Source organism: Brachionichthys hirsutus, chromosome 8, assembly GCF_040956055.1.
Source record: "Brachionichthys hirsutus isolate HB-005 chromosome 8, CSIRO-AGI_Bhir_v1, whole genome shotgun sequence".
In the NCBI taxonomy this organism is placed as follows: Eukaryota; Metazoa; Chordata; class Actinopteri; order Lophiiformes; family Brachionichthyidae; genus Brachionichthys; species Brachionichthys hirsutus.
In genome coordinates, this window is record NC_090904.1 from 10047657 (window position 1) to 10071185 (window position 23529).

Sequence of the window (23529 nt, forward strand, 5' to 3'; positions counted from 1 at the left end):
GACAGCATGGAGCCATTAATATTTCACCGTCTTTCCTTCTTTCTCTGCGGCTTTCTGCATATTTAAATCCCCCGCATTTATTTTTAAAAGAAGCAGAGTGAGAAAAATCTGCTCTAACAGACAGAAATATGAAACGACGGCTTGTAAGGTTTTTCCTTCAGGACATGGAAACGCATCTTACGAGACGATCCTCGGGTCTGCAGGTGCCGCCTCATGCTACCAGCAGGAACAAGGACGAACAGAAGAATCAGCCAGGATTCTACCTTTATAAGGCTATAAGCAGAAAGAATTTTGGGCTAGTCGTTGATTTCTGTGACTAATCAATGAGCTGAAGTCTACGATTATATAAGTACTGTATATACACAAGTATATAATACTTTAAGATGTTATTCTTTACTTTAGTTATAACTTTCATATAATATATCTATACTATTGTATACAGTACAGTGTCAAACACATTATACTGTTATGCGCTGTTTGTTTTTTAAAAACTGGTTACATATTATATAACGGTCGTTCATCCATGAGATACATTATCACGTATTATTTCGCAAGTTTAAATGTCAAATTTAATTTGTCAAAAACAATATGACAATACAAATATATATTATTTCTAATACAATTTACATTGAATATTTTCATTTCGTCCCACGTGTACACATCGTTGTTTTAATTGCTGTATCTTAATTACTAAATATAACACGTTCTTAATTATTGTGTAACAGCTAAAGAACAGCCTCGTAATAATAAATCCTGTTTATTTCCTCTGCGAGGGGTCTTTGAAGGCAGCTGCTGCGTTCAGTGACCCTCCCAGATCGCCGCGGCGTTGATTGATCCGGACGTTCATTCATCTGCTCCGTTCCCCTGACGTAACTTTCACTTTTATTTATTTCATTTAGCTTTATTCCGGTCGAGCCATCGAGGTAACACTCCCCCCCCCCTCCCCCCCCCCCCCCGGCTCAGGCTGCTAGCATGCCCGCCTCGGCGCCGTACAGTCGCCAGGGGGCACGCACATAGTAATAAGGAGAATAATGGGAATAATAATGATGCGTTTGAGGACAGAACGCGACGACGCGCCCGCACCGATCCGCCACCCGGCCGCGGCGTGACGCGGATGTGCGGTTAGGCTCCCGGTCTGCCCCTGGCTCTCTCTTTTTTTTTTTTTTTTTTTTCCTGGGGAAGATCATATTGGATCATATTGTTTGCAGGACGTTGTTCCTCCTGCAGCCCCCCCACCCCCACTCCCCCCCCCCGAGTCTATCCCGACGTAGTTGTGTGAATTGAACATGGCGACTGTACCAGTGTATTGCATCTGCAGATTACCTTACGACGTGACCCAGTTTATGATCGAGTGCGACGCCTGCAAGGACTGGTTCCACGGCAGGTAAGCTCGCAAGTGTTCGCCGCGGTGTTTCCCGTTTCGGGGTGGGGGGGTGGGGAGGGAAACAAACAAAAATGGCGAGGTCTCGGTGCGTTTTGACAGCTTTGTGGCTCTCTCGGTTCGCCCGTCTACATCTGAAGAGAGAGGCCGCTTGGAGAAGAAGAAGAAGGCGGAGTTATATTTATGTTAGACCCTGGTTGTGACATTTTATCGCGAATAACACCAAGCAGAATCCGTTAATAAAAAGTTCCGCCGGTTTGGCTTCGTCGTTCCGGTGGCGGGCTTCGTCTATTTGACGAGCTGAGCGGGCTATTTGACGCCGCTGCGCAGCCCCCAAACTCAGCCGCCCGCGATGCGAGGAGCGGCGGAGAGGCGGAGAGCCGAGCCCCGGCGGACCCGCGGCGGACCCGCGGCGGACCCGCGGCTCGCCTCTCCGCCGCTCCGCCGCCGTGTAGCCGACATTCCGCTCATATTCTAGCGAAGTCCCGCCACGGCGCACCGTTTTCGGTTCTTTTTCACCGTGTTCGAGCCCCGTACGAGCCTTCTTGCCGGGCAGGGGCGCGACGGCTGACAATAGCCCGTCCTGGAGGCTTTATGGGGGGGTAATAGATGAACGGAGCCGCTTTAGCGGCACTTTTTACGCCGCAGCTTTTCGCTACCGGAGCGACTCGGCGAAGGAATGTCGTCCGCCGCCGCTCATCACTTTCCCCGCCGGACTTGAGCCTTGTGTCTCGGCCGAACCCCCCCCGCTCCCTCCCGCTGTTGGTTCTTTCTGCCCCCCCGTGTTCGTCTTGCTTTGACGTGTTCCACTCTTTCGGGGGGGGGGGGGGGGGGGGTGTTAATGGTGTTCCGCTCGGTGATCGAGCACCGAGCGGCATTTACGCGCCTGAACGTTAAATGCCCCCCCCCTTCCCCCCCGGCTCGGCTGTCTCCGCTGCGTGGAGCGTTTTCGCCGGGGAGAAGCAATGACCTCCATCAGCTCACCGTCCAGTGTAACGAAACGCGCTCGTTTCACCCGCAGAAAAGCCTCGAATCGAAGCGTTAAATGTGCCAAATGTTTGCGCACTGACGCCGCTGCGCGCTCATTTGCGCCAGGACGCCTATGAGGTCACGGCTTGAGTGTGCTACGATGGATTTCTCCTGCTTATACTGAAGTATAATAATTTACCAGTGACGTCATATGAGGCTATTTACAAATTAGAAATCTCAAAATTATAGTTTTGGTGAATTATAGGTGCAGATAGTTTGTCCGGCTGCAGCAGTAATCCTCCTCCTGATGGACCGGCGCAGCTTCCGGACGGCATCCTGCGGGGTGGCGGCGGCTCGCTCTCTCCGGTCGGAGCTGCCTGGTTGTCCTGCGGCGTCTAGGGGGGGGGGGGGGGGGGTCACGCTGCTTCCCACCCCACATGTCCTCGGAGGGATTTAGGTTGAGGAAGCTCCGCCTCTGTTCCGTCCCCACGGCATCGGCGGACGCTCTTGTTGCCTTGGCGTGTGCAGATCTTGTCACGGGTTTGCCCGGCGGCCTCCGGTGTCGTCGTGGTGACCGGTAGCAACCTGTCCCTGAGGCTTTCAGAAGGGTTGAGGCTCGCGCACGCCGCATCCCGGACGCCGCTGGTGTGATCCCAGCCGGAACGCCACGGTCGGAACGCCTCAGCCGTGGCATTCCTTAGGGGTCTCGGTGTTTCTGCCTGTTTGTAGAGATGGATTGGATCAAACAGGAAGCGATTGTGGTTGTCTCGCCCACGATGCGCTGGCGACGCGTCCGAGGTGTACCCTGCCTCTCGCAATTAGCAGGGGGGGGGGGGGGGGGGGGACCCATGACCTGCAAGGCCTGGATGGATGAAGTTTTCAGAGTCGACTGGATTTAAGTGGATAAAATGTTTTTTTTGTTTATTTCTTTACACTGAACAAAACAAGATCAAGATGTCCCCCAAATAAAACACGAGGCAGCCAGTCGCCTCGATGGCGTTGGAGCAGCGTGACATCGCTGGCTATTTACGGCAGGCGCTTGGCTTTGTGTGGTTTCTCGCATTTTCCCTTGACATTCTTCTGCTTTGAGTTTGAGCTAACTGCTACCAGCAGCTTTTTTTTTTGAATCTTGCCATTGCAAGCCTCCCTCGGCGGCCACGCTCTCGTCGCCGGCCGGCCCGTCCCGCCGCCTGGCCCCGCCTCCACCAGGATGCCTAAGAGGGGATTGTGATGCACCTTAGATCAGCTGTTTTCACTGCTGTGGTGAGTTAGAAGGCGTGCTGCAGAGTCACGCTTTGTTGTGCGTCGTTATCTGACATGTCGCACAATGATCTTGTGAGTAGAGGTATAACCGGTTATTATATTGTAAAGCTATAAAACACAGGCAGGCGGGCCGATAGAACTTTTTCTCAGCTCCATCAAAGCCGAAGACAACGTGTCCCACCGCTTCCAAGTCGTCTTCGCCAGCATTCAGAAGTCGTTCTGGTTCACGGGGCGGCGCTGAGGAGACGCAAACTGCTGTTGTCTTGTTTTTAATCTCCGCGCCTGCTATCTGCTCACCTGTGTGAGCTACAATGCTATTAACTGAACAAACACTAAGACCACGGACATGACGCCATTGTGCTGTCATTAGCTCAGCGCTAATGCTGCGTTCACGTCGCCAGGCTGAATCTTCTTGTTTCCATTGGCTCGCTGTGATTTACTCGAATATGGTAAACTTATTATCTCTTGGAATGCGTAATTTATTTATTTTTTATTGCCATTAGCATCGTAGCATAGCATCGTTGTGGTTTTAAGCAGAATGTATGACAAAGGAGCTTTGTTTCAATCAGTTCCTGTTTGACCAAGTCGTTACCGCAATACGCTATTACTGGACAGCAGCACTTCCTGTCTGAATTTCAAAATAAAAGCCTATTGTTTCATTGGACAGATATCCGTCATTTGGTCGACAAGGTTTTTATTGCTAAAACTCACAGGAAAACACAACGAATCTTAAAGTGGACTGAATAGGCTCAAGTATTGATCTTCTCAGGTCCAAAACATTTGGCTTGAAATCACAGATGCTCTAAAACATTAGCCTGACCTTTGCCCTTTGACCCTTGAATGGAGGGTTGGGGGGGGGGGGGGGTGGCTACAGAGTAAATTTGCTCACCTATTGGTAAAGTCCGGGTGTGCCAGCCGAACCCGACTATTTGGGTAGACGGTACCCCGAGGTAAAGCGACAGCGGGTGTGTTTGTGTTCGTTCAGCTCAGCCTCTGACTCAGCGCAGCGCTCACCAGAGACTCCGGTTCTTTCTGTTCCATCCCTCCTGTCTCTCTCCTTCCTCCCCCCGTGTATCTTCATGCCCTTCCCAGTACCCTTCCCCTCCGGTCAGCACGACCACCCCCCCCCCGTGTAAGACTGCTGCTCACACATCGAGGGGCAACAGATAAACCTCACCTTTTATGATCGTGTGTGGCATCACGAGGCCACACGCTCGTACATTACGGATAATTTGGAGTCATCAATTCACCTAAATGGAATGTTTTTGGAGGTGGGAGGGAAACCGGAGAACCCGGAGAAAACACAGACAAGGGAAGAACATACCAACTCCGCACACACAGGATTCGAACCCGGTGCCTTCGTGCTGTGAGGTGACAGAACTAACCACTGCACCACCATGCTTTAATTAATTTTTTTAAAGAAATGATCAAAGAACGATTTCTTTTTTCTTTTCTTTTTTATTTCTCTGAGTATAACTGTAAAATACAAAACAGCACATGTTCTATTTAGAATTTTAAGTAATCGCCATTTTAAAATATAAAAATAAATATTACAAATATAAATATGTTGTCGTCACCAGATGACGGGAGCGACGAAGCAGCAGCGCAGGTCGTCAGCAGTTCACAATCTGCTGTCGACAAAGCGTTTGCCGCTTGCGTCTTTTGTTGTCTCTTTTAATGATGAATGCGAACCCTCAACATAATAAAATCTGACATGCGCGAGACGAATCAGGGAAGCTGCTGTGTGTGTGATGGTGATTTGGGTGCACGCCTGCACACGGAACACCTCCCTGGTGAAGGTAAACACCGACATGACATTTGTTATGAATGACTGCGTGGAGACACAGGGCGGAGTTCCATTATTTAACGCTTCATTTCCTCTTTGCTGGTAGCAGAGTTATCTAACAGGAGCAAACAGACACGGGCCGTGAGAATCCCTCAGGAATCTAAATAAACATCTTAACGGGACTTTTTTACGACTGCTGGGTGTGTTTACAAGTCAATGTTCACGTCACTGTCTCTGTTTCCACGATTTGTCCCTGCGTGTAGTCGTAGCGTTCCCACCGTTGGAATGGGAGGAGGGAACCCGTAATAAATGCGTGTAATCCATAGATCTGTTGCCATGCCGACTGCTACTTACTAGTAGTAATATTCTGGGGCGTAACTCGAACGCTGTTCAAGTTTTATTATTATAAAGAACAACCAAGGAGAGAAATGCTGCATTCTGCCCTGGGAGCTTCATGATAATACTTGTGAACATCCCTCAAAATAATTCCTCTTTTTAAAAGTTTCAAGTCAAAATTTAAAAAGTCTTCCTCTCTTTTCAGCTGTGTTGAGGTGGACGAAGATGATGCTCCAGATATTGACATCTATCACTGTCCGAACTGTGAGAAGACCCACGGTAAATCCACACGTGAGTATTAATCGTGCCGATTGCTTCTGACCCAAATGATGTTTAACTTGACCAAAGAAACAACCTTCTGTTTAATTTCGCTTGTTTACTTTTTCTACTTACGTGTGAATATATAATAAAACTGGCTTCTCAGCATCGTTGTGTTTCTTCCTGTTATTCAGTGAAAAAGAAAAAGAACTGGAGCAAACATGACACGGGGCAAAGCACAGACATCAAAGCTGTTCAGAACGGCAGTCAGGTCTTCATCAAGGAGCTCCGCAGCAGGACGTTTCCCAGGTAACCAGATATTTCTCATCTCCGTACTGAATAAAAAAATAATGTTTGTCTAATTTAAAGAATTCTATCACATTATAAATTATATTGTGCTTCAAATTGATTAGGGATTCGAATTGCCAATATGTTTCATCACTTCTCAGTTTCTCCCCTGGGGGGCAGTGTTTCACTACTTTTATCTTCAGCTGCTGCTGAATTCATAGTTCTCATTTAGTAAGACTAAAGACTCCTTTTTACTGTCATTCACTGTTTAACATCACAGATGCTGGCATAGAATAAAATTATGATGCAGTGCAGGCATAAAGACATGGAATAAAAACACAGAATACAAGATATTGCAGTGCAATAATACACAGAAAGTCGGGGATGTTGCGCTTGTGCGGGATTTTCAATAGTTAGACTGGTTCACTCTGGTTGTACTGGTTTCCAGCGCTGATGATGTGGTGGTCAAGCTGAGCGGCAGCCAGCTGACCATGGACTACCTGGAGGAGAACGGCTTCAATGAGCCAATCCTGGCGCAGAAGAAGGAGGGCCTGGGAATCACCATGCCTGCCCCCACGTTCTACATCAGCGATGTGGAGAACTGCGTCGGTAAGGAACAGCAGTCACTGATATAAATACACATTTCGTACTCGCGTAATATTCTGACTATAAATATTCAGGAGTATCTTCATTGGCTGTAAAAAGAACAATAATAATAATAACTGTGATCAATATTTTTTACATCAAGTTTCTTCAGTACCAGCTCGTCAGTAGGGGGCGCACCTCTCCTTTATGTTCCCCATCACGCCATACAGCTCCAGACATATGCATGCAATCCAGCTTCCTGTTTAAAGAGCACCTTTAGCGAGTTTTTTTTACTTCCCCGTCACGGCGCCAGGCCCCGACGTCGGCGTGGACGTCGTGGACGTCACCAGACAGACCGACAGCAAGATGAAGCTCAAAGAGTTCGTCGACTATTACTACAGCACAAACAGGAAGAAAGTGTTGAACGTCATCAGCCTGGAGTTCTCCGACTCGAGGTGCGTACTCTGAACCTGACGGCGAGGTTTTGAATCGAGGTTTGTGAAGGATCCTGGGAAACTGATTTCTGACTCTCGCTTTCCCGGGTCAGGATGAACGGAGTCGTGGAGAGTCCACAGATTGTGCGGCGGCTGTCCTGGGTGGAAAACTACTGGCCTGATGACGCTCTGCTCGGGAAGCCCAAAGTCACCAAATACTGTCTGATCTGTGTGAAAGACAGCTACACGGACTTCCACATCGAGTGCGGCGGCGCCTCCGTCTGGTACCACGTCCTAAAGGTCTGTCCCACTTACTGTTGGACGGGGGGTGTCCAGTCAGGATGGACCTCGTAAACCAATCACTGTGTTTGCAGGGAGAAAAGATCTTCTTCCTCATCAAGCCCACCTCTGCCAACCTGTCGCTTTACGAGCGCTGGAGGTCGTCGTCCAATCACAGCGAGATGTTCTTCGCCGACCAGGTGGACAAGTGTTACAAATGTACCCTGAAGCAAGGACAGACGCTGTTTATCCCATCAGGTCAGAGCGGCGGACGGAACATTAGCGCCAGAGCAGAATGACAAGGCGCTGTCACACTAATCCATACGCCGGTACCCGATCGTCTCCCCAGGTTGGATCAATGCGATACTGACTCCGGTCGACTGCCTGGCGTTCTCTGGACACTTTGTCCACAACCTGAGTGTGGAGATGCAGATGAGGTTCGGACGCCGTTTCATTTCTGGTTCAGTTTTCGTGCCGTCTGCTCGCTGTGATTTTTAAATGGGGGGGTGGGGGGTTAGAATCCACATGCAGGTTCCTCTGGGTCTTCATTTGGGCTTTCAGCTCCAAATTCCACCAATCGGTTCCTAAGCCGTCCTCATTAGCGCCACCTGGTGGACAATTGCTGCTGCAAACCTCTAGAAAATGCTCGGCGGCGTTTTCTCTAAAACGTCTCGATCCCCCTCAGAGCTTATGAAATCGAGAAGCGGCTAAAGGTCAAGACGCTCACCCCCTTCCCCAACTTCGAGACGGCGTGCTGGTACGTGGGGCGGCACCTCCTGGAGCGATTCAAAGGTAAACGTCAGTTTGCCTTTACAGACTTCACCGTCGCATCCTCGCCGTCGCCGGGGACAGGAGGCAAGCGCGGCGAGAGGCGGCCGCGTCCCGAGCCCGGCGTTCGCCTCGTGGCTGCTGCGCAGATGAGGCGCCGGATTCTCCGACATTATTTCAGTCATTAAATCGGTGAATCTGCAAGTTCACGGATGATCACTTGCTCCATTACAAGCTTGTGTTTAAACTCTGCTCAGCTGGCATGTTTATGTTTCCACCAGCTTGTGTGTGTGTGTGTGTGTGTGTGTGTGTGTGGCCTTCCAGTGCAGCAAGAGGAGCGACTTTGCTGCTGCGTTTGGAGCTGATTTTTATTAATAATAGCCTGTTTTGGTTTTGAATCTGCTTCCTGTGATATAAATTCAATATTTACAGTCAGACATTCTGCTAAACTAGCGATGAAGAGGAATCGCGTCAAAAGACGAGTAACAGGCTTGTTAGATTCGGAGGTCATGTTTCCATCCATGTCTGCTTGGGTGATTTCATTTAGTGAAGTTATTCACAATAACAGACTCATTCATTCTGATTAATCACCGGTAAATGTGTATTTATTCATAAACTTTTTAATTCGAGTCCATTTGGGGACGCAGTTCACTATTGTAGCTCCTAATGTCCAAATATCAGGAATAAAAAAAAGATGGCAGGATGCCAAACCAGTTCAAATTGTGACATCATCATCTCGTGATGAAGCATTATTCCTGTTTGTAATTTGAAATACTTACAGGTAGGAGCATTAACTGCTCTAATAAAGCCTTGAGCGACATACCCGGAGATTCTTATTCCATTCTATGAATAAATGGATGTGCTGCCTAACATCAGGATCCGCAGCCGGTGGAGAACACTCATCCCACCGGTTGGATGGATGAAGAGGGAGAAACGCGTAGATTAAACAGCTGTATCAAAGTCAGAATTTGTCTATTTTTCTGCAGGTTTACATAAAGCAAACAAGCAGCCGGCGCCGTACCTGGTACACGGCGCCAAAATCATCAACGGAGCCTTCAGAGCTTGGACGAAAAAACAGGTATGGAGGCGTCGGTGTTCGTGTGTCCGTCGTACATCCGACGCATCGTCGTATGGAATGACTTCCTCCATGTGTGTGTTTTCTTTTTTTAAACAGGCCCTCCTGGAGCACGAAGACGAACTCCCAGAGAACATGAAACCGTCGCAGCTCATCAAGGATCTCGCTAAAGAGATCAGACTTTCAGAGGTGATTGGATTAGATTTGGGAATATCCAGGAATCCTTTGTCCTAAAAATCAACGTGTTGAGAGTTGGGATCTGCTCGAGGGTTCTGCCTGTTAAAGGCAGCTGCTGTTTCCTCATTGCTGTGGAAGAACAGTTCTACGCCTACTCCTCTTTGGAAGTTTCTCAGGTTAACTTTTGTTCGGATTTGATGCTATACGATTAAAAATAGAATAAAATTAATCGGTTTGTGTCCATGAACTCGTGAAATGTTGGTCACGCGGTACCAGAGTGGCGAGATCCGTAGCTACAAGCTGTTTTATTGCCGTGTAATTATGCATCAAATCACGTTGAGCTGCCCCAAAATTCCACTCTTGTAATTCCAGAACGCAACCAAAACCGTCAAGAGTGAGCCCAGCATGAAGGTACCGGTGGAGGAGCCCCCGTCCACCCACTCCGAGCCCGAAGAGCCCGTTTCCCCGGCCCACGTCCCCTCGCCCAGAGGGGAGAAATCCAGGAAGAAAGCCGTCAAACCCCCCAAACCTCCCAAACCCCCGAAGATGCCCAAGGCCCCCAAGCCGCCAAAGGTGCCCAAAGTCAAGGAAGGAGGGAAGAAGAAAGCGAAGAAAGTAAAAGACTCGTCACCGCCTACGAAATCCTCCACCTTTGCAGCTCTCGAGTCCCACAGAAAAGACATCATGAGCAAAATGGAACAGCCCAAAAAGATGAAGGTGAGCAGCACCGTTTTAAAATGTCCTTAAAATTCTGTGGAATCCTCTAGTTGAACCGTTTCACCCCGGCTTGTCAAAGTTACCGGAGCAACGATCTGTTACGCAGGTTGTCAAGAGTGTCCTGAGCGTGTCCGAGAAGGACATAAAGCAGAACAACGTGGACAAGTTTGAAATCCGGGAGCAGAATAAAAACAAGACCGAAGCAAAGTGGAAGTACAAGGTGAGAAAATCCCACGGCTTTAAAGTCGGCCTCCGTCCGGCAGCTGAGCGGCGAAACACGGGTTGGCATTCTTCACTTCAAAGGAGTAATGTGATGTGAAATGTGCTGCTTTGACTTGCGTACATTTGACTCGACTTCCTTTGTGACTCGACAGAACAGCAAACCAGACTCCCTGCTGAAGATGGAGGAGGAGTGCAGATTTGACAGAACGCCGCTGTCGGGAAATAAAGACAAATTCAGCTTCACGATGTCTCACAAGAAAATGCTGGGGTACGTCTGGAGCGGCCTCGCTCGCCACACAGGCGCTTCACGGAAGGCCTTTTGGGAGAGGGGGGGCGTCTTAACCTCCTCTTGTGGGGTATTAGGCCGCGCCCATTAGCTCTGATTCAAGGACTCCTCGCTGCGAGCGCCTCGTGTGACCCTCATTGTCCTGCGGTTTCCTTTTCAGGTCCAAGATGTTGAAAGGTCAAACTAACTCGAGTGTTTTTGGATCGTTGCAAAACCTAAAAGAGGACAAAACCAAGCCAGTGAGAGACGAGTACGAGTACGTCTCGGACGAGGGGGAGCTGAAGATTGACGAGTTCCCCATCAGGCGGAAAAAGAACACGGCGAAGCGAGATCAGGCCCGTGAGTGTTTGGGATGACTTTCCTGCAGCGTTCCGGTTTATTTAAGCATCATTGAGGGCTGCGAATCGAACCCCAACACTTATTCAGGCATTTTTATTTTTAAAATGTAAAATAACCAAAGTTAAAGTTAGGTCAGACTTCAGCAGGAGTCCTTGTTGCTTTTTAGCTGCTGCTCAGTGATGAATTAATTTATTATTCCAGTCTCGTCAGACATCAGAGAGCCGATCCAGCCAGCCAAGAAACCAAAGTTCCAGCCGCTGGTGTCCAAGGTACGAGTCACATGACACGTCTTTCAAAGGTTGTGATGCTAAGTAGCTAACGCTGACGCCCGAGTCCTGGACCCAGCTACATTTTAAAATTAATTATGCAAAAATATAATCAACAAACAAACAAGCTAGATATATTTATAAAATAATTAATTTCCGGAATAAATAATTTATTTATTATCCTAAAATGCATGATGAACAACAACAAAAAATCTAAATGAAAAATACCCCATGAATATTTAAACATTTTATTGAAACTTATTGAAAATTTTATTATTGTTGTTGTTGTTGTTATTATATTGTTATTATTGCTGTTAGTATTAAGATTGTCATAATTTATTTGCTGTATGATCTTTTTATTCTATTATTATTGGGGTGTTTTTATTTGCAATATTTTTCATATATGTAACTTTTTAACAATATTTATCTTTGGTATACATATACAAATCGAAGCAGGGAAATAAAATCCTTGGTTCATGAATAAATAAGTAAATAAATGCTAATGGCCTCAACGCGATGACTTCCAGTTTCCTGAAATGGAGATTCTTAAAATTTGACAAATCCCTTTTAAAAACCAGAACCTGGATTTGACCCGACGGACTTGGACTCACGCTCTCCTTCTCTCTGCCCCCTTTGACTCAGAGAGTCGACTCCTCGGACGAGGAGACGCTGCACATCGACACAGAGGTCAAGCCTGAGGTCAAATGTCGCAACTCTAAGGTCAAGAAAAAGAGCGGCAGCGCTGCGGGGATCCTCGACCTGCTGCAGGCGAGCAAGCAAGTGGGCGGGATCGACTACAGCGCCAACAGGTAGCCCCCCCCCCCCCCCCCCTCGCTTAACGAATGGCCTGTTAAACGACGATGTAATGGGATGAAAAAGCCGCGTTTCAAAGTGACTGGAGCAACAGTTTACACACATCCTGTCAGCAGCTCGCGTTAAACCAACGTTTGCTCCATCCCGCCTTGATCTATCAGACGCCGCGTGGCTCCAGGCTCTTCCTCTGCCTCCTGCCGCTGCGCTCGGCTCTTGATGGTCTGTTTCCACCGCAGTGAAAGCGACAAATGAGTACTGAAAGAAAGAAGGAAAACACGAGACCTGAACACATGTCGGTTCAGGTCTCGCGTTGTTCAGGCGCTTTGATGACCGCCGGGCGGCGTCTGTTAGCCTCTTAGCTCGGGAGCTAGCTGCTTCTTACGGTAATCGCAGGTCCGGGGGAGAACGTTTAGATTTTGGCGGTTTTGCTTTGCGTCTCCAGGCTGTGAAATGCCGGCGCTCTTTAGTAGCTTCCCGTTAGCACGGAGCGCCGTTGCTCCGCTCAATCTCTCTTCTCCTCTGCCGCTGTGTGGACTGTTGTGTAATGGCTGTGTTGTTGTGTATTCTTTATCGACGTACTTACAGTCAGCCACCTGCATCTCCCAGCACACAGGAGGCCATTCAGGGCATGCTGTCCATGGCCAACCTGTCGTCTTCAGACAGCTTGCAGCAGCCGTGTAGCGATAGCCAGCTAAAGAGCAACTCCCACGGAACGCAGGCCGGCAAGAAGGCCGGCGGCGGCGGCGGCGGCGGCGGCGGCGGTAAGCGGCCCACCAAACGGCTCCCGAAGAAGCCCAGGAAAAGCAGCAGCATTGAGAGTCTGGACTACGATGACGACCAGGATCACATCGAAGCCTGTTTCAAGGACTCGGATTACGGTGAGCGCTCGCTTTGCCTTTCATTCAGCTCTTACGAACCAGATGGGCGGCGCTCGCCGAGGTCAGGCCGGCGTTCCAGAGCAACGAAAGAATGAGAGAGTCATTATCTGCCGTGCCTGATCCTCGCCGCCGCTAACAGGTGCTGTTCAAACGGCGTCCGGCGGAATAACACGCGGGGGCCTCGCTGCCAGATGCGGCCGGGGGACGCTTCATCAGGACCAGATGATGGAGTTTTTGTCTATTTTGTTTCGCGCATCCTTTCCAAGTCCGCCCTTTGGTGTTGATCCAATTTGTAATTTCTTTTCTTGGAAAACGCTTTCCTTGTGAAGCCCGTCCAAGCGCGGCAGTTTGGACCCGCCCCAGCTTGTTAATAAGCCATTAGCACGAGTCTGAAAAATGACTTTAGATGCTTGTTGAACTTCTAATTAGCGTCTAATTAGTTGTTAGCGTGAACATTCTGCATCCGGGCGCTTCAGGCCTCGCACGCTGGCATTCCTCCACTCTTTTTGTAAACGGGCTCATTTTTGTGTTGCTCGTCCAATTATCGGATATTAAACTGGTTCGATTGGAATGATTGTGGAGCGAGCAGGAAGGGAGGGGGGCGGGCGGCGGTCAGCAGCTGTCCCACAGCTGGAAACTTTACATTCTATGGCGAACACTTGTCCAGTGAGGCTTAATATTCGACATCCTCTCGCGTGCGTGGCGTGTCGGTAATCTGGCGCCTCTTTGTACTTTCAGTTTACCCTTCGTTGGAATCCGAAGAGGATAATCCCGTTTTCAAATCCAGGTCGAAAAAACGGAAAAGCAGCGACGACACCCCGTACAGCCCGACAGGTAAAACGCTCACCGTGCTGACGAGGATCCCTCGTCTTGACAGTGTTACGAAGTGGTAACTGTGATGTCATCGCAGCCCGCGTCGGACCCTCGGTTCCTCGGCAGGAGAGGCCGGCGAGAGACGGGGCCCGGGTGGCCTCCGTAGAAACGGGGCTGGCTGCCGCCGCAGCGAAGCTGTCGCATCAGGTGAGTCCCGGCAGCCATTTCACGCGCATGGCGGCCATTCCTGGAAACATCGCTCGATGACATCATCTGCGTTCGCAGGAGGAGCAGCAGAAAACCAAGAAGAAGAAGAAAAGCACCAAAAAGAAGGCGACGGTCATCCAGGCGCCGCCGAAAATCTCTCAGGACAGTAGCTCGCCAGAGCACAACGTGGACTCCCACGACGGCAGCCTGACAGACCACGAGTTCAACACTGGCACGGCGAAGTTGGCGGGGGGGCCGCAGCCCATGGCGCCGGGCGTTTTTCTCAGCCGCAAGCGACCGTCCGTGTCGTCTCCCAGCACCAACAACAGCAGCAACTCCACGAGCACCAACAGCAGCTCCACGGCCAAGGGCGATCGGGGGGCGTCGGCGGACGCCAAAGGTGAGGAGATGAAGGAACTGGTAAAACTGGGGGGGGGGGGCGCTGTTTTAATGAAGGTCGTTTCACATTTAATCTGTGGCGTGTTTGGAACTGCGGTCTCTCAGGTGGTGCCAGTGGTTTAACGCCACCGATCAGCCACTGGGGGCAGTAACGGGTCATGTAGGCGGGGAGGGGGAGAGCCCCCCCCCCTTTAGAAGGCGGAGTTAATGTGACCCATTCATTCCAGCTGAACGCTTACCTCCCGTCTCTTCTCGTCTTCGCAGCGAAGCGGTTAAAGAAAGGCATGGCGACGGCCAAACAGAGACTCGGAAAGATTTTAAAGATCCATCGAAATGGAAAGCTCCTTCTGTAGCACGCAGCGGAACGCTGCAGGACTGGGAATTCTTGAGCTGGGTCCCATCCCAACCTCACCCTCTGTTCACCGAGTACGGCCAACAACGGAAGAAGAAGAAAAATCATGCATTTTTCAATTCCTAAGAAGGGCGTCGCTCAAATAGGTTTTTGCCTCCTACTTATACTTTATAACTTTCAGATATTAAAGTGTACAGAACCTACTATAAATATTTTTTAAGAGGACATGTCTCATTTTACTACAGCTGTGTAAAACATGAAGTAGAAGTACATTGCAGTCATTCCCAGATTTCCTTTGAAGGTATTCCGTTGCGTGTGCACTTGGCTCCGCCTCCGGGGCTTCTACACACTATTTCCCTTCCGTGGATGCAGCTTATCTTTGCCAGCGACGGCTGGCGGGCTCAAAAGAACAGCAACCCCCTCCTCTCTTCCATCCCAGCCCCGGTTCTCCGTACTTCGGCAGTACTTTATGTTACTTTTTGCAGAGCACTATTGGCAGTGGTATTTATTTATTTGTGGGAGTCGGTCGGAAGTTGGATGTAAAGCACAAAGCGTTCCAATAGGACTTGAAGGATCCCGGCGGGCCGCTGCAGTGGGTCCGGAGTTCTGACACTGATGATGAGCCTCATCCATGTCCGGTCTGCATTCACACGGGGATACTTTCTGTCTTCTTTTGCTTTCACAGGCAGCACCGACAAACACCTCTGCATTTTTTACATCCTCACACGCTCCAGTATCTAGAATGTAGCTTGTACATAGCCTTTGAAAATACTACTTTTTGTATCCTTTCCCCTCGAGGCTTAATTCTACATTTTTACCGGTTTTGCTAATTATGAATAAATGAAATATAAATATATATATATATATATATGGATATACAGTATAATCCTGTTTTTTTGATAGCGGACTATAATTAGAATTTTTTTATTATTATTCGATTCAAAAGGTGTTGCCTGGAAAACAACAGAAGAAGTAAAACGTCTTATTGTCATATGGCCTTACGTACACGAAGCTAATCGTGTTCTGTTTGAACAAGAGACGAAGCTTTGAGGAATAATTATGTAAAAAGACAGAAAACCCAACACTCCAGGTTCCTGCGACTCACCTCGTGGTGGAGTTCTAGGATCCACTCCAGGTTCCTGCGACCCGCCTCGTGGTGGAGTTCTAGGATCCACTCCAGGTTCCTGCGACCCGCCTCGTGGTGGAGTTCTAGGATCCACTCCAGGTTCCTGCGACCCGCCTCGTGGTGGAGTTCTAGAATCCACTCCAGGTTCCTGCGACCCGCCTCGTGGTGGAGTTCTAGGATCCTGCGACCCGCCTCGTGGAGTCCTCGGACCCTGAAGGGTTTTACTAGCACCTTGTGACGTGTTTGTGTGTCGGTGACGTAATTTATTAATGTTTGTAGCCTTTTTATACTTGTAAAATTCCTCTTTGCTTTTGAATATTTCATCGACTTGTGAAAATAGCAGACAATTTATTTTCCTTTTCCTATTTTATTTAGGGGGGGGGACTGTGTGTGTGTGTGTGTGTGTTTGGTGATGGCCATCGCAGATGTTTTTACACTCGGATCTCCATTAGCGACCGTTTTGATCTCCATCTCGTCTCCACTCGATGCTTTCATCCTCAACATTTCCGACGTGACATGCTATTATTATTATTATCATTATTCTTGTTGTTGATGCTGAAGTTTTAAGCGCCTCCATCGCACCGTTTTCTTTTGGCGGGAACATTCTGAACACACCTTATTGTGCTATTCTCCTTAGCGGCAGCGTTTTAGCCACGGCTCTCGCACAGGAAGAGAAACTCTCGTATATTCAGGTTTTTCTTCGTACAACGTTTGTGTTGCTTTGTTTGTGGTTTATTTTTTTGGGTGTCTATTAAATGCATCCGCTGTGCCGGGCCAGTGAACGGTGCCTGTTGTCGCTGTCTTCCCTCACTGCTCTGGACAGTCCTAGTCAGTATCCACCACACTTTCTGACCTGACTCTATATTTTTCTGTATTTAGACGATTCTCACTTTTCTTTAACGGCACAGAGAAATTCCGAGGAGCAAACATATTGTTGTCGAATGATATGGTTGTCGGCCTTGTTTACTTTTGCAATACAGTTACTGTGGAAAGCCTCCCTTGTAATGTATTCCTCTCCCACTTCTGTGGCGACGACTAAACATCTTAAGTTTTTCTTCCCCCCTGCTTCGTCATTGTCATGATTTGTAGTTGGAATCCGGCGTCTCAGAGCTTCAAGAAGCCGGAGCGTTCAGCTCGCAGCCTCCTGGAGTCTTTCATTAAAACCAAGCCAAAGCCAACACCATTTAAAATGTATTAACGTGAAAGTGCGCTCGAGTGGTCGAGGTCTTTTTCCTCGAGGAGGCCCTTGGGCAGGTGCTGCCGTGTCTGAGTGAAGAAATGCTTCCTTCTGCTCTTCCCGCTTCGCACGATGGGAGTCGTCTGGGATCTGTGGTCGGACCCCGGGCGGCATCGAACCCATCGGAGACAGGTGAGTCCACACCACTAGATGGAGTCAATAAATGCACCAAAGTGGCAACTGTTGCATGATTTTAAAATATAATCCATGCAACTTTCACTCAGGACAAAAGGAAATGCAGGAATCGTTTTTTTTATATTTGATCTGCATCTTTTTCCCTCCCAAGTATTTTTTTTTCATTCCAAATTACATCCAGATTCTGCAGGAACATTTTTGTCTCCAACAAAAATACGTCAATTAAGTCATACTTTGTGTAATTAAAGACTGATTACATAAACAGGGAAGTCACGTGAAGCCTTCGTACAACATGTGGCTCCTTTCCCAACGTTTCGTTTCACGACACATCTGGGCGTTTCACAGAAATAAAACACCTGCCCTGATCTTCATGGGAATCTGCATTTCCCTACGTTGATGTTTAATTTAATTCCTCAATCAGATTTTGTTAGCGTGTGTGTGTGTGCGTGTTGAGGCCGGGCGGCCGTTAAAGGTCGTGACCCCGTTTCCACCCTGGTTAGCATCAAAGTGAGTTGTTATTGTTAGCTAATTGTTAACACAAGAACCTGAAGGGCTTCGACATCAGCAAATGAAACAATCACATAATTTGCCCTCTCAGGATCGTTTTCACGCTGACGTGAAACAAAGTTCACACTGGGATGAAAGTGGGCCAAAACCAGGCAGACGTGGATTTACTGGGTGAAAAATTCAGCCGAATTAAAAGTTCAGGAAGCAAAGGTGGGTAAAAAAAAAAAGTTTATGAAATCAAATCTTCATGCAGTTCTATTCTTTGAAGGGTTTTCGTGGAACTATCATGTTTTATCTACCGGTATATTTATATAATCTATAACAAACATTGTGTAAGTGTCTTTTTTTTTCTGACTAAACCTTCAAATCAAATACTCAAGAAAATAATCGGGACGGAAAGTTGGATGTAAAACGTTTCTTAGCTCCAAGTCGTTAATGGCTGAGTAATAATAATATAAAGATAGAATAAAGTCACGGGGGACAAGCACATTATCCTGATTAAATCAAACCGTCGGCATGAATTATATTCTCAGGAGGAGTGCCTTTAGCATTTTTTTTATATTGTTGTATTAGCTAAAGGCTCTCGGGTACATTTCAAACAATGCTTTTATTCAGGGCCCAATTATATCCAACTTACCTGGATAAAATATCAGTATGAAAAATCAGCTAATAATTTCTGTCTTTGAGGTAAAAAATAAATAATATTTATTTTATTTATTTGTATTTATTTAATTAATAATAAATAAATAATTTACCCCCCCACCAAAAGAAATTCTAAAACGTGAAGTCCTCTGCTCTAGAATAAAGACATTTTTGACAGAACCTAAAATAAGCTCAGAGTATTAATCTTATTTATTTTTAACAGGTCAAAATAGCTTTCCCCCCCTTGTGAGATTGTTTTAAAAAAGTTTCATTTCTATTTTACAGCGTGAGTGACGCCGCATAGAAACGGCAAAAATAAAAACAAAAAAAACCACTACAACTGCGATTTACTCCTTGAACAACGGGTCTTTGAACACACCGTGCCCTCCCTTATTCCGCAGCTCGCTCCAGCGGTGCACTTGGTCGCCTGGAAAGGGCAAGTGGGATCACAATCTAAACGTCAGTGTGCCGGAGACGGTGCCTGCAGAGTGTTAGCTCTGAACTTGCTTTCATGGCCACGCTGCTCTCGCTCAGCGATTACAGATGTGAGCCGGCCGCCCTCGCTCCGCTCCTGAAAGGCATTCCCCAGTGGTCGGGAGAAACGTGCCGTGTGAGAGATGTCTTAATTACGCAGGAATGCCAGGCTAGGCTGCGTCTCTGTGTGGCCGTGCACCGATGCAAGTTGCACCTCCACCTTTTATTCGTCCCATTCTCCCAAGTTCAGGTCTATCATTAGTGATTATGCTCCGTGATTCCTCCGCCAACAGATCGGTAAAGCTGCTCGAGGCCCCCATCGCCTCACAAAGAGCCCGAAGTGGCCTGTCTTTGTGGCGGTGATGAAAACTGGCAGACTTGAAGCTTGTGTGTGTCGCCGCTACGTGGATTATCTCCTCCGTCAGCCGACAGGAACTCCTCTGCTGGAGTTTCACTGGTGGGGAAAGATATTTGGCTTCTGGAGACGCCCGTTTCCTGTTTGTGTTGTTTCAACGTTCCCAAATGTAACAGGGAAACGACTCTTTGAAGGATCGCAGTGCAGGCGGACAGGTGGCTCCACCTGGGTCAAACCTGAGACTTGTTTTGACCGGTTAAGCTTCCCCGACGCCCTGCCGCGGAAATAACGCGGTTGATTCATTGTATCCAGGGAGACGAACCCAAAACTCAACAGCTAGTGTCAAAAAGCCTCGTCGTGAAACAACCAAACGTCCGACAGCTTGAGAAGCGAAACGCTGGCCGGTCTCAAGACAAACACAGACGCTCGGTTTCATGGCGGCGTCTTTCCCGAACCTTTGGCAGGCCCGAACCGTTGGAGCTGGAAAACAACACTCCATCGACGGCCATCAGGGAAACGACTGTCAGGAGTGAAGGAGAGCCCACCCACCTGAGAGCATCCTTAATGTGAGCGTGATCGAGGCCTCTGCGGTCGCGTCGCTTGCTCCACCGCTCAGAGGGCCGGCCCGAGATGTTTGGACATCTGTAAAGACGACTCTGCCCTGCGATGCCACAAAGTACCGTCTGCATGTTCACATCTGGCACGTCTGGAAGCTTCAGATACGTGGTTGTGGTCACCTTTGATTCAAATCGGATTTTAAACCACACAGATGTTTATGATGCACGTTAAAAACAAACGCAGCAAGGCTATAAAATGGAAATAAAAAGCACACCTAATTACAGTTACGCCCGCTGAATGACAGCGTTGTTCTGCAGTTTGAACCTGATGTTGAAAGCGTTAGTTACACCCACTATTAACGCCGTTAAATGTTATTACCGCCGTTAATAGGAGGTTCTGTTGTTGCTGCCGTCTGTTAGCAAGCTAACTCAAAACCTTCTGGGCGGATCTGGATGGCACTTCCAGGACATGTTGGGAATGTTACCAGGAACCGGTGATTACATTTTGGTGATGATCCAGAAGAGATCCTGGATTCTGGATCAGTTTGAAATGTTCTGCAACATTGCAGTCAGTGGAGCTTTAAAATGTGTTCCTCATCCAACGCCCCAGATTATTATCCAACCGGCACAAACGGACCCGTAAATACAAGCACGTAATCACCGCCATCAAAGACAGCCAATTTGAATGTTGTGTTCTGTGACCCAACAAGACGTCCACCGCTGCGTCTCCAGCAGCTCAGAACCATCTGGGTCAGACCCAGAAGGTTTGGGATGCTGTTCTGAGGAGCCATGAAACCAAACTGGACCTTCTGGTCTCCACCTGTGAGGAAGATGAAGCACGGACGAACCAAAAGGAAGAAGATCCCTATCAAGACTCACAGTCCACCAAGACTTGGTTCCTGGGTCCTTCTAGAGGGCGTCACAGTCGCCTGACTGGAATCCACGGAAAACCTCTGGTGGGAACTGGAGGAGGTTGAGGTCTGGACTGCGTGGATCGGAAGTCAACGCCTTCAACTGCTTGTTGCCGTGTCCCTGAAACCGTCGGCCCCGTGAAGTGTTTCCATCCCTCCTCTGTTTTCTAACAAGTATTTTCACGGCTGCCGCACATTAGCGTCTCTCCACAAAGCCTCCGTTCCTAGCGCGCCGGCCTCCGGCAACGTTCTCATGTCACATTATTTGCATTCCCGTATCAAACTCCAACCCGCTGGCTCGGCCTCGGCGCACATGCAGCTGCACGCTGGTAAATAAGGGCAATGATTTCCGGGTTGAACGCGGCTTTGGGGAGAGGGTGTGGCGACCGAGGCCTCCAGACATAAACCGCTGTGATCTGCACTTTGTGACGGATTTCTGTAAACATGGAAGCCAAACAAAAGACGCAACAGATTTGACTCCCCGATGCACGAATGCAAACATCTGTTAGCGCAGCGGAGCGGCTCTTTTGAGAGGACTTTTTTTTTTGCTGATGAGAATCGGCTCGTCCTGCAGGAGTCCAACGAGACCCGGACGTTGAATCCGAGTCCTGACATCGCTAGGAGAAACGGCGGTAACAGGAGAGGCAAGAATCACACGATCAAGGGGGGGGGGCGGGGGGTCCGCCTGAAACTATGAAAGGGTCCATTCCGGAGCACGACTCATGAGCCTGTCCAGATTCAGGGAGAGTCTGTTTGTAGTTTATCTGCATCCTGACAAACACGGGAAAGAACTTTTGTACAATGAGCACAAAACAAATCGGTGCCGGCCAGAGAGAGGATCCGGGTGGAGCTAATATCCGTGTCCGTGTCTGTAATGAGGAGCGTGGCGGCCTATCAGAGCCGCCGTCACCGCGCCTCTGACTTCATTGTCCGTGACGTGGAAATAAATGACAGTCAGCCGGCGCTGGGAGTCTCCCGAGTACAATTATACTCTGTTTACATGCAGTAGTCGGGACGGGAAATTGCTTTTGAAAGCTTTCTTTAAGTCCGTGGATTTGTTGCTGTGGATAAGCCCAGTGTTTACCGGAGTCTCCTCGGGAACGTCGACGCAGCGCCACGCATCAGCAAGTCTTTCTAACGGCCGCGTGCACAAAAGGGGCCCGACGTGAAGCCTGATCCCTCGGAGGGCCCCCCCCTCGGAGCCCCCCCCCTCCGCCTCCGCAGGCAACTTCAACAAGGTGCTGTACAAACAAACAAACAACGCAAATCGCCGACTGCGTTTCCTTGCTCTCGCCTCCACGCACGGCGGCTGCGGCGGCGGCCGTGTGGCCATCTGTGTGTCATTATTCAGCGCTCTGCACCGGGGCGGCGGCGCCCCTCTCTGAAACAAGCGGGGCTTATTTAGGGACCTCTGCTTTTTCTCCACGGCCGGATTGCCCGGAGAGAGATCGGCTTTCTCCCGGCTGTGTAACGGACACCGCCTAAATCGTTCGAGCTGATTCGCTGCCATGTGCCGCTCTGCAGCTCGGGTTCCTGCGACCCGGAGGTCAAGCGGCTGAGCGCTCCCTGACCTCCAGCACTTCCTCTGAATATTAACAGGGTAGTTACGCAGTCAAAAGCCCTGATATTGAACATCGGTTCATTTGGATAATAGCCAATCAGGCGGAGCGGCGAGGAGCGCAGCGATGGCCGCAGGATGGCTGAGCCTTCATGTGGCTTACTGAGGGCCTAATGACGGCGAGCAGAGGAAGCGGAGGCCTCCCGGGCTGGAATTATGCGGTCACATGCCTGCTGGCTGTAATGCTCTCCTTTAACTTTGCTAAGTTGTGCTCCTTCTGGGAGCCGGGCTCCATTACACCGATGAACGGCGTGCAGTTATCTCGCTGGCGTTGATCGTTAATACAAGACGGCGGCGTTGAAAGGCCACCGTGGCGAGAGAGGCGTTTCCCAGCGCGGCCTCCCGTTTGAATCCAGATCAACGGCGATGGAACAAGAAAATGATGTTCAGGGTTTCCTCGAACCCGCTGACTTGAGACTGGATTTGCTTTATTCTCTCTTCATGATACAGAACAGGGCGCCGCGGTGGCGTTGTGGTCGGCGCTGCCGCCTCACAGCAACAAGGTGCTGGGTTCGAATCCTTTCCGTTGGGAGTTTGCATGCGCTCCCCGTGTCCGGGTGGGTTCTCTCCGGGTTCTCCGCTTTCCTCCCGCCTCCGAAAATACGCAAATTAAGTGAAGCAATTACTACAAATTGTCCGGAGTGTGTGAGTGTGGCCCCAGGATGCGCTGGCGAGTCCAAGTTGTGCCCCGCCTCTCGCCTATAGCAAGCTGGGATAGGCTCCAGCAACACCTGTGACCCGCAGACCGGAAGTGGATGGATGGATGCATCAGAACTGGAACCGGAAACGGAGGGAAGGAACCGTTCTGAGAGGGCGGATGTTGAACACGTGGAGCTGTGATCAGCCTGAACGCGCTTCAGTGACAGAAACATTCTCCTCACCCTCAGTGAGGAAATAAACGACCCGAACATCCACCTCCTTCTCTGCGCAGGATCCGGATGACGCACCGGATTCCTGCTATAAATAGTCGGCAGCAATCAAACACAAATAATTAACTGTCAGAGCGCAACTGTTTACAAGCGCGACCGAAATTCTAAGTAATTGCAAGTAAATTCGTTGCATTTTTGGGTAAGTGG

The 23529-nt window shown here is 49.1% G+C and overlaps 1 protein-coding gene across 1 annotated transcript; it reads left to right on the top strand.

Annotated features, from left to right (window-relative positions):
* Positions 1 to 1286: 1286 nt before the first annotated feature.
* On the top strand, positions 1287 to 15105 carry phf2 (PHD finger protein 2). The gene is made up of 22 exons (XM_068742283.1): positions 1287 to 1384; positions 5941 to 6026; positions 6188 to 6302; positions 6730 to 6890; positions 7180 to 7321; positions 7414 to 7600; positions 7675 to 7837; positions 7929 to 8016; positions 8265 to 8371; positions 9334 to 9425; positions 9522 to 9611; positions 9972 to 10316; positions 10423 to 10536; positions 10691 to 10806; positions 10985 to 11163; positions 11365 to 11432; positions 12072 to 12238; positions 12828 to 13120; positions 13859 to 13954; positions 14031 to 14140; positions 14222 to 14483; positions 14804 to 15105. Exons 1-22 carry the CDS (start codon positions 1287 to 1289, stop codon positions 14890 to 14892), a joined length of 3168 nt encoding a protein of 1055 aa, XP_068598384.1. The 3' UTR covers positions 14893 to 15105.
* Positions 15106 to 23529: the final 8424 nt, after the last annotated feature.